The 15481-nt window shown below is 38.2% G+C and overlaps 1 protein-coding gene across 1 annotated transcript in view; it reads right to left on the bottom strand.

Moving 5' to 3' along the window:
• Positions 1–15481, bottom strand: part of SCN2B (sodium voltage-gated channel beta subunit 2) — a 266057-nt gene that overhangs the window by 89083 nt on the left and 161493 nt on the right. The window contains exon 4 of the mRNA XM_044080870.1: positions 5647–5842. Coding sequence (XP_043936805.1) covers positions 5647–5842 — 196 coding nt within the window. The remainder of the gene's footprint in view (positions 1–5646; positions 5843–15481) is intronic.

The following is a 15481-nucleotide window of genomic DNA, read 5'->3' as shown; positions in this document are numbered from 1 at the left end:
CGCCAGCTAACCACACCCATAGCTCCCCTGAGACCATAGCTGCCGCTTATAATAACTTTTTCACTGAAACAATCCAATCCCTAGCAAATCAACTAACAAACCTAAACTACACCCCTAAACTACCCACTAATCACCCCCAATTTAGCTTCCAACCGATATCCACTAGTTTTATCAAAACACTTGTAAAAAAACTAAAACCTACCATCCTTGCTGTTGACCACCTCCCTGCAGAGTACCTACAAACAGTGGCAGATGACACTGCATATCCCATATCTATCCTAATCAACAGAACCTTATCCGAAAGCACTATCCCCTCCCTCTGGAAAATATCCTACGTCATCCCACTCCCCAAAGGTGGAAGTTCTACTGACATATCCAACTATAGACCCATTGCCATTCTTTCCCCACTAGCCAAAATAATGGAGAAATTTGTACACAAGCAACTAATGCAGTACCTTACACAGATTAACTTACTATCCAACTCCCAGTATGCCTTCAGGCCATACCATAGCACCCCCTCGGTCCTCCTCTCCTTTACTAATGCCATAAACCAAAACAGGAATAACAATAGGCTATCCTCCGCCCTCCTTCTTGACCTATCAAAAGCCTTCAACATGGTCAACCATGAACTTCTCATTCTCTCTCTCTCAAGTCTATTTCCCTCAATAAGCATGCAATCCAGTGGTTCCAGTCCTACCTGTCTGGTAGACAACAGGTGGTATTATGGCAGGGCAAACTCTCCAGCCAGCTACCTCTCACACTTGGTGTTCCTCAAGGCTCCATATTTGGTCCACTACTCTTCTCTATTTTTATCAACAACCTTCACACTGCTATCCCTAAAGCCACCTGTATTCAATATGCAAATGATTCCACTCTGATCTGCTCAGCCACCTCCCCATCCGAACTGCAAATCCTAACCCAAAATACATTCAACACTATTGAGAACTGGCTCTCCAACCAGCGCCTATTGCTGAACCCCAATAAAACTAAACTTCTACTCTTCACCCCCACTAGTAGATCAGCCACACTTTCATTCTCTGTCACGTCTAACAATAGTACCACTATCTCCCCAGATCAACACACTAAGCTCCTAGGGATTATCATAGATAATAATCTTAAATTTGACCTACAGGTCAACAAAATTATACAGACCATTAATAAGAAGCTTGGATCACTGTATAGAAACAAAACATTTTTTACCTCACTGGCTTGGACTGCAATTGCCCGGTCACATCTACTCTCTACTCTTTTATATGCCTCGCCAGTACTCTCAAACCTCAACAAATCCGAACTAGGTAAGCTCTCCCATAGCTACAACCATATTGCCAGATTCACCACTGGCTCCACTTATAGAACCCACCACTGCCAGAACCTGAAACAACTAGAGTGGCTAGAACTGCCCAGCGTAATTCAATTTAATCAACTCTTAATAGCACACACAAATTTTGTACCACCCTGAGGATACCCCCTCACTTATAAATATCATTAAGCCATATAGCAACTTGAGATCCCTACGATCAGCCAACAAACTACTGGTCCAAACCCACAAAGCTAATAATGCTGCTGGTGAATACCTTTTTGCCAACTTTGTTGGCAAAACCTGGAATTCATTGCTAAGCTATATAACCCTACAATCCTCCATAGGTCTCCTAAAAAAACCTCAAACGGTATCTCAAAGAGAATGGGCTTTGCCAGTGTAACAACCCCGATTAAGTTATAAACTGAAAACATAATCTCTATATATCGTAACATGTAACTACTTCACCAAGCTATGTATCCAATCTGATGTCTCTTACATTTAAATGTGTCTGACCAAGTGAATTGTGAGTCCCTATTAAGGAACACCACTAACCATTGTACATAGTCACTTGTTTTATACTTTGTTTTATACTTTCTAATGTTATCTATGTAAGTTTGTCTATTTGGAGCTTTTCTCCCCGGGCCTCTGCTGAAAATGGACATATATCCAGTCGGACTATCCTGGTAAACAAATGTAAAATAAATAAATAAAATATCCAGGAACATACCAGGAGAGTAGGACTTTATTTGAATTGAGTGAAACTGTATTACCTATTATCTAATCAGACTGGGCTGATATGTCAAACTTTGGAACTATCTAGGGTGAAAACAACTGCATGAGACATACACAGATAGGTAAGAGAATGAGGGTCTAGGCTGCAGTGGTGGTTGAGGGTATCAGATTAGAAAGCCTATGTGCTGACCTGTATGAGAGAAGAGTATCTCCGAATGGAAAAAAGGCTTTTCAATTGACAAAAGCAGTGTATACTAGTAAAAGAAGAAATAAGAGTTCAAGGGAGGCACAAGAGGGGAATATTTGTATAGTCTGAAGTATTTTAGGAGACTAATGCAGAAGGGGAAGCAGCAACTTAAAAAGAATGATGGTGTGCAGAATGCCTGAAAGAAGATGACAGGCTTTTGGGAAATTAGAAAATCCACATGGGAAGAAGGTTTGATAGGATGCAGGGAAGTACAGAGGAATAAAACTGATCAGGGATTGAAGGTGGGAACAGTACCAGAACTAAGGATGGAAACTTAAAGGGTACCAGTGGACAATGGATGACTCCAGTATGGGAACAGGCAATACTGAAAGTATCTTCAGCTAGAAAGAGCATTAACGAACACTGGCAAGAAGGCAAATAAGTACAGCTGTTTTAAAGGATGGTGGGGGAGCTAGCAGGCACAACTTTAGTTGAGGAATGGAGGGATTCAAAGCAGAATTTGGCTGAAGAATATAGAGAAACATGCTGATAGAGTGAGAGAGAATGGAAAAGAAAACCATCTCAAAGGGAAGTGAAAAACGTGAAGTAGTAACGGTCAGAAATAAGAGCAACAGACACACTGGAAGAGGTGTAGGAATCATAAGGGGCAGTTAGAATATGGGATCAATTCAGAATTGTAGGAATCATAAAAGGCAGTTAGAATATGGGATCAATTCAGAACTGCAGGAAAATAACGGGCAGTTAAAATATGGAATCAATTCAGAATTGTAGGAATCACAAGGGGCAGTTAGAATATGGGATCAATTCAGAATTGTAGGAATCATAAGGGGCAGTTAAAATATGGGATCAATTCAGAATTGTAGGAACCACAAAGAGCAGTTAGAATATGGGATCAATTCAGAATTGTAGGAATCAGAAGGGGCAGTTAGAATATGGGATCAATTCAGAATTGTAGGAATCACAAAGAGCAGTTAGAATATGGGATCAATTCAGAATTGTAGGAATCATAAGGGGCAGTTAGAATATGGGATCAATTCAGACTTGTAGGAATCATAAGGGACAGTTAGAATATGGGATCAATTCAGAATTGTAGGAATCACAAAGAGAAGTTAGAATATGGGATCAATTCAGAATTGTAGGTATCATAAGGGGTAGTTAGAATATGTGATCAATTCAGAATTGTAGGAATCATAAGAGGCAGTTAGAATATGGGATCAATTCAGAATTGTAGGAATCATAAGAGGCAGTTAGAATACAGGATCAATTCAGAACTGTACGAATCATAATGGGCAATTAGAGTATGGGATCAGTTCAGAAAATTCAGGCAAAGTTGATTTCTTACTCTCCAGAGATACTGGCTAAGAAGAAGGAATAAAAAGGCACTGATGACTAATCAAAGAGCAAAGAGGACATGGCTTTGTTAATTTTCATGTTCTATGAGTGCTCAGTAGCCAGGCAGATGGAAAGTTCAAAAGACAGGAATGGGTACAGATTTACTGAAATGAGGTGTCCATTATCTGGAAGTATGGCTTGTTCAATAAAGAGGAATTACTATAGCTTGGAAAGAAAAAGAGAAGCAACATTTTACATCTTTGGCAGAACTGCTGAAGACTATTTGACCTACAACTAGGAAGAGAGGTAAGATGGAAAGTTTGATGTACCATTTGTAGGGAACAAATTTACTAGAGTCCTATGAAGATTCCTTAAATAAACTGCATGAATTATAGGGCAGCGCCTTAAGAGAGAGTAGGGCAATTTAAGACCCCACTTCTCTTAGCCCCACATGATAGTTCAAAGCAGAGTGGACGCACAAGTAACACTGTTGCTTAATGGAGTATCAGCATAAAATAAGTGTACAGAAATGTGAAAAGATATTCTTCTTTCTGTAGCTGTCTTGAATCAATGGTGCAGAAATGCTCATTCTTACATATTCTACTCACATTATGGTATTTGGGTCTATAAAACTAAAAAAAATACAGCTGTCCATCTGGAAGCAAGACAGTTGATCAAAAAAATTGAAAGTTCTTTGAAAATTTTGAGCACAGTTCATGAAGTGGGGGAAATTATATTTTTTCCTCCAAAGTGCAGTAACTTTCGAGATGATTATATTTAGTAAAGCATTACAAGTGCAAAGGGCATGGTGGTGGTGTAAAAACACGATTTTTAAAGTTCTTTATGAATGATGTTTTGGACTGTTTTTACATTAAAGCGGGATTTCCACTGAATTTATTTGTACTCATATCCTAAACTCTATCCAGCCTAGTTTGCACTGGCTACTGAAACATTCTCTAAACTGAAAGACCCAGGATCGACTACCTATCATATCATCACCATGGCCAAAAGAGATCTGTAACAGCCACAGTTAGTTAGCCATAGTTACAATATTATATGTCACTCTCTATAAGCAGGGCAAAGACCAGGTGATAACTGACAACAAAAGCCTCCAGCAAGCAATGAAACGATTTTATAAATGTAATGCTTTCTCATACCTCTCAAGTGTACCTCATTACGAGGAACGTACCTCATTTGGGGTCTTAAAAAGTTCATGTTCCTCAAAGTCCCACATTGAAAGGGTCTGTCACACATTCAGTGTTATGATTTTTTTTATCTGATATCCATTGTAAATAGAAAGGAATCATATTACATCATTAAAAGATCTTTTTTTTTTATAAGTAAACAACATATTTTAACTATCCTATGACCTTCCTAGTTGAAGTTGTTAGCAAGCCATTAGCAAGCCATTAGTAAATGTTCCGCATTTTGCCCAGTTGTTCCACATGATGAAAGCTACTGTTCCTCATTTTGGAGATGGGAGGTTGAGAGCTATGTGCTTTCTTTCTCTCCATAATAAATACCTTAGCTGGAAAAGACACTTACAAGGCAACCTTGTAAAAATGTGACTACATCACGTATGTATCCCAGTTACCAGTATGCTCACACCATGTGAAACACCATTAACGGGAGTGGTAGAGGTCCTACGTACAGTTATACGGTTTCTTGACAGCTCATGCCCTGTGCACACAAGGATCACACCTACAGCCATAACACTGATCTCAGCAATAATACTAACAAGGCAGCCATGTTAGTTAGAGTAAGAACCAATTATGGGATGAATCCAGGTCTCAGTGTAAAAATGAACCCAGCAGAACCAGTGTTACTTCAGGTTGAGACAGTAATTATAAAATATAGCATAGCATCACCTGCATCCAACAATCTTAATGAAGTTTTTCTCCTTTATTATTTACAACAGAATAAATAGTGAAAACAAAGTAAGTCACCTAAAAGGGGCGTAGAAAGGGAACAATATAAAACTTAATTTGCCATAATCTACAGAAGTACCTTACTCCATTAACAAGCACTACTTTTGATTTCCTGATACTCTAGGGAAGAAAAAAAAAATACTTACTTGGTTCCTTCCTCAGGATTTCCTTCCCCATCTGTTTTTCCTTCCTCTTCAGTTTTTTGGTCTTCAGAGTTCAACTCCTGTTTTTTTTTTCTTCTCACACACTTCACCACCACTAGTATAAGAATTACAACAGCTAAGAATCCCCCAACCGATGCCCCAACAACCACTGCCACTGTGTTGCTTCTTTTTGGAGGTACTGGGGAGGAAAGACAGATACAATCAAGAAATTACAACAATCATAAGACATGAGACCATATCAGTTTTTATAAAAATAAATTCCTGCTGAATTGAAAACTTATTATTGTTATACACCAGTAATTACACTAAAACATATTTTATTTTAAACCATCTCACATGGGCTAACCTTAAAATGGCCCACAAGGGCAGCTAGCCTCGTACTAATCTATGAACCTATGAACAGTGGATTACTTGTATTCCACAGACTGTCTCCAAATAATTTATTTTGTTGTTGGCCCCTGGTATACAGGTTTTGGATATGGGCTCAAATCTATTAAGTTATCTGCTCAACATGAGCATGAACATGTGAAAACCATGCATTTTCTCAGCATTTCCATACTAGCAAGCTATACAGTCTTGGCAAACATCCATAAATAGGTTCACAAGCTCATATTAAGCTTACAGCCGAAGGAGACCATCAACAGCTATATAACCCAATATCGGTGGGAAACAAATAATGTCTCACATTAAAGTACTTTTTCTCCAAATATCTCCAGTGAAAATTTGTGAACACCCACCCAGTCATGGTTTTAAAGGTCCCTAGTAAAGTACTGTGCTAGACAGGTAAGGGCAGCCTATTTCAGAAATGGGGGACACATTGGGGTGAGTGTCTGTTACCCCATCTGGTGTTGTTGATGCCGTAGTACAGATTTAGGTCTCTGGATTAAGTGTTTGCTTTACCAGTAGTTCTGTTTAGATAAAGGAGTTCAAGGAGTGCTGTTCATTCAGAGCATGAAGATTAAGCAGAGGTCAGCCCTCAGGACACTGAGTACAGGGACAGGCCTTTTAGTCTAAGAGAGTAGCTATGGGCACTGAGACTTCAGATCTTTTTTGGTAAGGAAATGTTGAGGTCTGTCAAGCTGGTTTAGGTGCTTAGCAAAGGTACATGTTAAAGAGTTGATTATATCTCATAATCATTCCAACAAGGGATGAATAAAGTGGGACTATCATTTTTTGGGACTTTGAGGCAATGCCACAAAGGATAAATTGCGCAAGGTAGAATAATTTTCCAACCACTACACAGGCATGGTGGTCAAAGGAGAGTCTGTTATGAACACATGTACAAATGTCCCGGATGACAGTGTCAGATTTAATTGTATTCAGCAGTGATGCTAGACTTACCAAATGAACTTATACTGCATTTCTTGATGTTGAGGATAAGCCAGTGATTAATAGACCAAGTATTTGTTTGGTTTGCTCCTTGATGGAGAATTTGAGTATCAGGATTTGATAAATGTCCTCAGTTTGCAATTATCAGTAAACTTGGTTAGCTATAGTCCCATAATACATGATCTGCCTTTTATAGTCAAACTGGCATTTATCCAGGGATATAAGATCAAAAATGGAAAGATGTGCTCAGCCTTTAGGGGTGGTGATCTGTATTCTGGCCTGCTGCAATCTGTAAAACCTTAAAATCCAAAGTATAGTTATCAACTTCTAGCAAAGTTCTTTTTGAACAATAAATCTCAGAAAGAATAAATCTCAGGAGTGGTTATTTTAAATAACATTCTTTTTATTGTAGTGATATTGTTCTCATTATAAGCGAATAAGTGCTGCTTTGTATTAATGTTACAGTCATGCAGCTATTGGGTTTACATTTGCTGGGAAAGGGGCACATTACCCGCCAGATCTGTCTCTTGGGGAGTGTCCCTCAGTGTGCCAGAGGTACGTGTCTATGGGATGTGAAATTTGGGTGGGTTCCCTCTTAGTCCCTATCACAGCTATTCATTTAACCATTTATAGTCCAGATGTTAACACAAGAAAGGTTACATTACCACACTTAGTCTGATTTGTGCCTGAAATGATCATTCTTCCAAAATGATCATAAACTACATTTTATTGTAATTCATGTTTGATATGACTCTTTTACCAGTATTATTTTATTTTATCTATTTGTTAACCAGGTAAGTCCACCGGACAAAGTGTCCCTTTTGCAGGAGCAACCCAAGAACATTGTCTGGTTAAGTGACTTGCTCAAAGTCACCCATCAGACAAAAGGTAGTGGAAGGATTCACACATTGTTCATTTGCCTACAAGAAGCATTAACTGCTCAAAGCCTTACGTGCCAGACAATATTAATTCACTTAAAATGTTAAAAGAACAACAGATGTTGCATGGGTATACATTTTCTAAACAGTATTATATATGCAACTCTAAAGACTGCCATTATTGACCAAGTGTAGTCCTTGGTGATTTATCAGAAAATGAAGAAGTTGATGAAGTACTGGCAGTCAGTGCAGATGATCAAGGCTTCAAGCTCTTAATGAGCTGCATCCTGTAGTCATGGCTACAGGGTTTGACTATTTGTACCTCCATTTGCTTGCTGTTTGACTCTTTGCAAATCACTTAACCAGACAGTGCTCCAGGATTTTCCTCTGAAAGGTAGGTTTACCTGATTAATAAATAGATGCATTTTCTTAACAATAAGAATTTTGAAACTCTAATGACTGGCATTAATTACTAACTGACTGTAATCCACAGTGGTTTACCAGGAAATGTTTTAGAAGGTCTGACTCAAAGATAGCAAAGAGAATCTTGGAGTAAACGTTCATAAGTATCTCCAACAATGTAAGAGTGTGTGTGTGTGTGTGTGTGTGTGTGTGTGTGTGTGTGTGTGTGTGTGTGTGTGTGTGTGTGTGTGTGTATAGACCTACCAAGTAAGAACTTTTACTACTCAGAACAGAACACAACAGACAAGTGGTATAAAGGGTTGGGAAATGACAGACATTTTCCTTTTTTTTCTTTTGTAATGTTTTGAGATTTTGGACAGTTTCTTTTTTCTTTAATGTTTATGGGATCCCTACCCTGTTGCCTTGGCTGCCTTGTTCTGGAACCATCTTCAGTCAGGGATGATGCCTATTAAATTGTCTTCTAGTGAGCATGAAGTAGGGAAGTAATCCACCCCATTTACCACAGTTTGATTTATGAGTAGCTCTCTTTATGTGATGGACGTTTGTGTATAATTCAGTTTCTCCACAGCTCCTTCTTTGTGTTTTGCACTAGTGACTCACATACATATCTCACTGACAGCAACACTTTAGAAAATGGCAGAGTCTGCCCTGAACCCTAAATATTTACAGGCTTGCTATATATTTCAGTGACCAAGGTTTGTTAATGGATTTACATACAACTGATAAGTTGTTCAGCTGGGCAGTGCCCTCTTTTCAGTGGAGTCGGGGGGGGGGGGCCTTAAACTATATATACTAACTAGTGTATAGGTGCATATGAAACAGATGTGGAGCTTGCAAGATACGTGACATATATATACATACACAAAAAGTAATACAATTTACAGATTGTGTATGTAAGTTAAAACAGACAACTTTGTACTGGGTTTCTCTAATAATGTGAAAAGAAGAAACTACGTAACAACAGCAGAAACACATAAAGCTAGGCAACAAACTAGATCACAAAATGTGCTGTGAAAATAAGAAACCCTGACTGGACACATGGAATTCCAAGGGGTTGAATTACTGTACAGGGAAAGCCTGGGGAAAAAAAAAAAACAAGAATCAGTAATCAGACAACCAAGTCATGCCTACAATGGGCAGGTCTCTATAAAATGATTATTTGTACCCAGCAATAATTGATCACCATGTCATATGACTCCACAACTGCAGATTTTACTATAACGAGGTTGATTTTTGACCACAACTTTAAACGTAACTGTTGGGGGGGGGGTCCAAAAGGAAGTAAGAGGCCAGGGATGCCATCCCCACTGCTGCTTCTTAGCATATCCAGCTTAAGCAGGAATGGAGATCTCATTCAGACTCATACCACCGTATGGCTGAAATGTGAATAAGTACATTCTCTAGTGGCTTGTTTAATTACCAAATAAAGGATACATCATTTACTTATGCTAACTTGCTAGCTATGACTAACAGCAGCATTAGCAGATGTATAGCTGTTTCCATGGCATACAGGGAGGAAAGTCCTGGGTATGACCCAGCTGACCTGGGTTCAGTTAGTCACCTGTAAACTGGAACAGTCAGACAAAAGTGCGAGTCAGTGGCCAATGGTAACATTCTTCTCTCACAGGAGAGGCACAATGAGGTGCACTAGCAGTGCTGCACCCTAGTGGAGGCCAGTCAAAACAGCAGACATGAGACCATCACATCTGCTTGGTTTGACAAGTAGTGAAATGTGCGTGTAGCTGGGAGGGGCATGTTTGGAACAACTGCTTCAAGCACCTCTTTGGTAGCATACGCACTGAATGTGAGGGAAGGGATTTAGGGGAAAAGCTGATAACTGCCCAAAGAAAATGCCAAGAATGACCTCACACCTGGGTTGCCTTGTTTCCCCCAGCCTGAAGACAGTTAGGCTTCCCCCCTTAAAGACAGCGTTGAGAAGGATTGCAAATAGTACAAAAGTAAAGCACAAGTGAATGACACATAAGTTTATTGGCTGGGGAAAAGTCAATAGTTTGAAATATTAACAAGTCTATAAAAAACACAAATATGCTAATTCAATAAGTAAGTGATTGTAACATGATGTTGATGATGACTTTGGATACATGTATGATAAATTGTGAGGTTAATAAAGCTGTGTTAAAAAACTCCCACTGTCATTACCTTTCTTCACCTTCCATTTCATAACCCTATACTTTAATCAACCTACTTGGCCCTCGTTCCGTAGCCATAATTTAAGACCTCTCTGTGGTGTCTCTTCACCAACATTACCTTCTTACTCCTCCACCCTGAAAGATAAAATGCTGAAATCTTAGATTCCTATCTTGTACCTCCACTCGTTTTTCTTCTTAGTGTCCTCCACTACATTAAATTTTAATTTTATGCTTTAACAAGCACAGCTACTGGATGTCTTCCCTTTCCTCTTCTATCTTTTCTAAAGGTCATTTTCCATACCCCAATTCCCTTTTACTAGCACTCTAGGTCTCTGCAGTCTGATGCATCTCTTAGCAGGAATGTTTGTATCTCAGACATTTTCTTCACCAAGATCCTAATACTGCTTAACAGTATCCTACAACTTTGTTTTTATTTTCCCTTCCTTAGAATCCTGTTTAATCCCTTGAAATGCATTTGTCCCTCATCTTGTCCTTCCTCGCCTGTACTCCTTTATGCATATTCCTCTTTGTGACAGTTTTCCCTTCCTTGACACAGACAGCTAGCCTCTGCTCCCTTCTTCTTCTGTCCTATGAAAAAACAGAGAATGGAGAAGTAAGATAGCATGGGGATAACAATGTCAAGAGGCAGATGTGCTTAAACAGAGTTTAAAAAGGTATATCAGGATGCTGTTGTATCTATTCCAGTGGATCATCAGTCATCAGTAATGGCAATGTTCTGATCTCTGCACCATTTATTATTCCATCACTGAACCCCGCAATGTGCAGTACCCACTCCTTATCTATGGCTTCAACAGGAAGCTCCATTAACACTGCAATCAGCTTGTCTGCTATTATAGCTTAGTACAAGAGTGCTTGTGTCTGGGGTGCTGGTGTGTCTTAGATGAATTTAGTAGGTGCTAGTGTGTTGATCCTCATGCTATACAGCACTATTTGTACTGAACTGGAAAATGTTTTAGCTGTTCTCCTGGGTCACAGCCACCCACTGAAGGAAAAAGACAGGGTTTTACTGTCTTTGTTGATCACTTTTCCCCAGGGTGCAGTGACACTGCAGTCAGAATAGCAATTTAAGGGGGGCAGGGGGTGAAGTCCTCTGTAGAGGAGTACTTGCTCGATGTCCTGCAAAAAAAAAAAATTTTTTTTTTTAATTATTTATACTCGAGTTGTACATTACAAGCTTGCTTTGCTGAGGATTTGCAAATCTGGGTGTGTGATTTCAAAGACTTTTGTGCTACTTATTGAAAACCCTCCCCAGGACATCAAACATGTCTTTTACTGTTGCGAGTACTCTCACGGTCAGGTTACTTACCCCTATATAGGAGTGACATCCATCTTCCTAGTGTGTGCAAACTGTTTCCATAATCCTGAAGATCTATTCTTTATCCCTGTCAGCCTTGGCACTAGACAGAAGTGTTCCTCACTGTTATCTCCTTTTCTTAAAGCTGCCCTCATAAAAGTGGAGTCCCCAGCGAAAGATATTTCCTTCTGTTGTTTGGTCTCATATCACTTTCTTGTGGATCTCCACTCAAGGGAAATCATGATCCATCTTACTGTGCACTTTTGGTGCCCACACAGATATGCTTTCTTCGGGTGCCTCTTTAAAACTATACTTGCTGATGAAAAGAAAATTCCACATTTACATCTTTAGACAATCCTAAGTATATAAAAGGAACACCAGCTGGGGGATAGATATGGGGATGGGTGAATGGCTTACTTAGTCTAAAAGAGACCAGATGACTGGCCTATGAAACCAAATCACCTTCCACAACAGAGAAGACTATTCCAAAATAAATCAAAATTATAGAGCTTTTCTTCTATTTTTTTTCCTAAAGATGATACTAGTCTGTATAGCCTGTCAACATTTACAATTAATTAAGTCCAGATGTTTATACTCTTCCTATACAATACCATCACAAACGTAAAATCAAAAATAATGTTGACTTCCAAAATGGCTACACATGAGTAACAGCTTAATTTCAGCTCTCCCAGCGTGAAAACAGAAATTCAGAAAAGAGAGACAGTGAATTTGTTTTTCTGAGTAAATTTCATTTACTGGCTGGTAAGTACACTTCCTGGATGCCAGAAAAAAAGAAATTTAGAGAACTCAAAAGAAAATCAATCACAAAAGGTGAGGAGAAAACACTGGCTGGGAAGAATCCTGCTGTTGTTCAGCAAAAAGCAGTTCAAGTTCCAGTTTTGGTGCAAAGCATGACTTCCAGTAATCTACTGGAAAAATAAGCCAAATGTGCTCAGTGCTGATTAAAATAAACAAAACACTTAAGTAGTATATCGACTCAAATAACAAAAGGCTGGAAAAATGGAAGAAGGTTTACAAAGGTATTCAGATGAGCTAATTAAACTGCAAAAATCAGACAGTGAAATGAAGAAAAGGCCTAATATGAATGAAACTGCTCAAAAAACATATTTCAAAAAATGATATAGAGAACAAGAGCACATAGGGAAAACCTGAGACTTTCTGCTGTACCAGAGAAACCGGAAGGAACTGACTGTATTAATTAAATAAGCAACTGGAATAGTATTCCACAGCAGGAGTTGTTAAGTGAAATAGTACATTGTGTGTAAGTTCCAAGCCTGGCCATGAAAAAGCAGCCCAGATGTTTAATAGTAAAGATGCAGTCCTAACAGCAGAAAGAGTTGATTCTGACAAAAGGGTGGCAGAAGGACAAAGTACTAAAAGTTGGAGACAGTAAAGTGTTTGTGGAAAATGATTACTCACTATACACCAGGCAAAAGAGGAATAAATTCAGTCCAGCAATCAGAAAATGATGAGGAGGCAGGTGTGAGATTTAAGCTGCTGTATTCAGATATCTTCAGACTATTTGTTTCCTGGAATGTCAAAGAATTTTTTTGATGCAGAACATGTTAAGGAGGAAATACAAAAGTTTGTCCAACAAAAATTTAGCTATTAAACAGAAGGGACTCTGCTTCTTATTCTTCTGATAATAAAGTCCATAGAGAGACTATGCCGGTGAAACTTTCTCCAGTGTTGCACAAAAAATGCTTAAGAGACAGAGAAAAGTACAGAAGTTGACTAGAAGAACTAGGACTAAATTGAAAATGAAACAGAGACTGGAGTTGGGAGATGGAGGTTAACAGGAAGAAAACCAGCAACTCAGAAATTACTGAATACATGTGGGAATGCAAAGCATCAATAGCATTTGTGAAATATAGAGGAACAAGAAAACCTGGAAATATTGGACTTTTTTGACTTCGTTAAACTCATAGGGACTCCAGAGCATATGCCCTACTTCATGTTATTACAGTTTGTAAAAAACATTAAGGAGAGGGGAAGAGGATGGAAAGAGGTGAGTGTAACTAAACCAATTTTTGTTGTTAATGGTATTTTTATAAATCATGACATATACTGCATGTTATATAGTGAAGCATTTCAGTTATTTTGTGTGTTACAGGGATACTAAAGAAATCAGCTGCCCTTTTTTCTCTTCTTCTTTCTTTCTTTCTTAATGTTTAGTTTTAAGAAATGTAGGCACTGTAATGTAAAAAGAGAAGAAAGCCTGGAAAAAGCATGTTTAATGTAATAGGCTGTAATGATATGGATGATATCAGTAAAATTTGTATACTTTTTCTTAATTCTGCATAGGGGAATGACTGGATTACGGCCCTTGGCTTGATCTTACAAGTTTTAAGTAAAAGCAAGTAAATAAAAAAAAACATTGAATGTAATGAAAATTTTTCCCTTAGCAAATAAATGCTCACAGTACAACATGAGAAGCTTAGCTGAAGGCAACTTTGTATCTGGATCTCATGTTTCTATGGTGACACTCGGATAAGGGGCAATAAAAGCAAAATACTTTTTTTCTCTCAATGGCTAAATGATGTTTTCTGAAAGCATGCAAGTTTTTTTAACATCTGGAAGAGGAATTAAGATAAGACAAAACAGACAGTACTTAGTGTAAATATAAGCACAAGCTGTAGCATGCGTCTTAGCGTGGATAACCCTTCATTATAGGTTAATTAAAGCCTGTGAGTGTAGCTGTCAATTTGAGATAGATATTCCCTATTAGGAGGGTTAAACTTCATTATTTGAAGATTTACATAGTTTTGTGTGATTGTATTAAGTTAAACAGGTTATGAGGGTTTTCAGAGGGTGTGTTTGTTCTTTTGTTTGAGGTTTTTCATTTAAAGAGCATGTAATACAAAAGTTGAAACTAGACATTAAAAAAGCTGTTATATATAATGACAACACTTTCCATATTATCTTTGATATATACAAAAAAAATAATGAACTATATTAAGAAATGCAGAGTGAAAATAGCTATGCTACAGGAGATACATTTGGAAAGAACACGGCATGTGAATTTGATAAAGAAAATATTTCAGATGGTTATTCAGTGGAATATCTAGGACAAATGAAAAGGGGGGTACTTATATTAATTGCTAGAGGCTCTGCAATATTGATAGAAGAGAAAAAAAAAGATAATAATGGTAGATTTGTATTAGAAATGGACTTCTGGCAAGGGAGGAGGATTAAACTGGCATGTATTTATATCATATGGAAGATGTGAATTCAGTAATAGCTCAGAAAGAATTTACATATTATTCCGCAAGGTACAAAAATTGGGCTAGGCTAGACAAAATTATATTTTATAGGAACGTGTGCATTTAGTTAAAGGGTTTGATATGCATCCAATAACTATTTCAGCTCACCCGTCAATAATAACTAAAATAAAAATGCATGGTAATGAAATAAAAATGAGGCAGTGGTACTTCTTCAACTATGAACGTAAAATGAGCAAAACAGACCAAGTAAGACAAAATCCACGGCACACAGGATCCGAACAAAGTGCTCCAGTCACCAAGTAAATTAAATTCCTTTTAATTTTGTACAGCAAATTCTCCAAATAGGTAGTTGAATACAACAAACACACAAATAAGCCAAGGTAGCACCAGACACTAGGTGAAAGCGCTTGGCTTATTTGTGTGTTTGTTGTATTCAACTACCTATTTGGAGAATTTGCTGTACAAAATTAAAAGGAA

This window comes from Protopterus annectens, chromosome 8.part0, assembly GCF_019279795.1.
Source record: "Protopterus annectens isolate FY-2018-M chromosome 8.part0, PAN1.0, whole genome shotgun sequence".
NCBI classification, from domain to species: Eukaryota; Metazoa; Chordata; order Ceratodontiformes; family Protopteridae; genus Protopterus; species Protopterus annectens.
The sequence above is the reverse complement of the archived record's forward strand: the minus strand, read 5'-3'. Positions and strand labels throughout refer to the sequence as shown.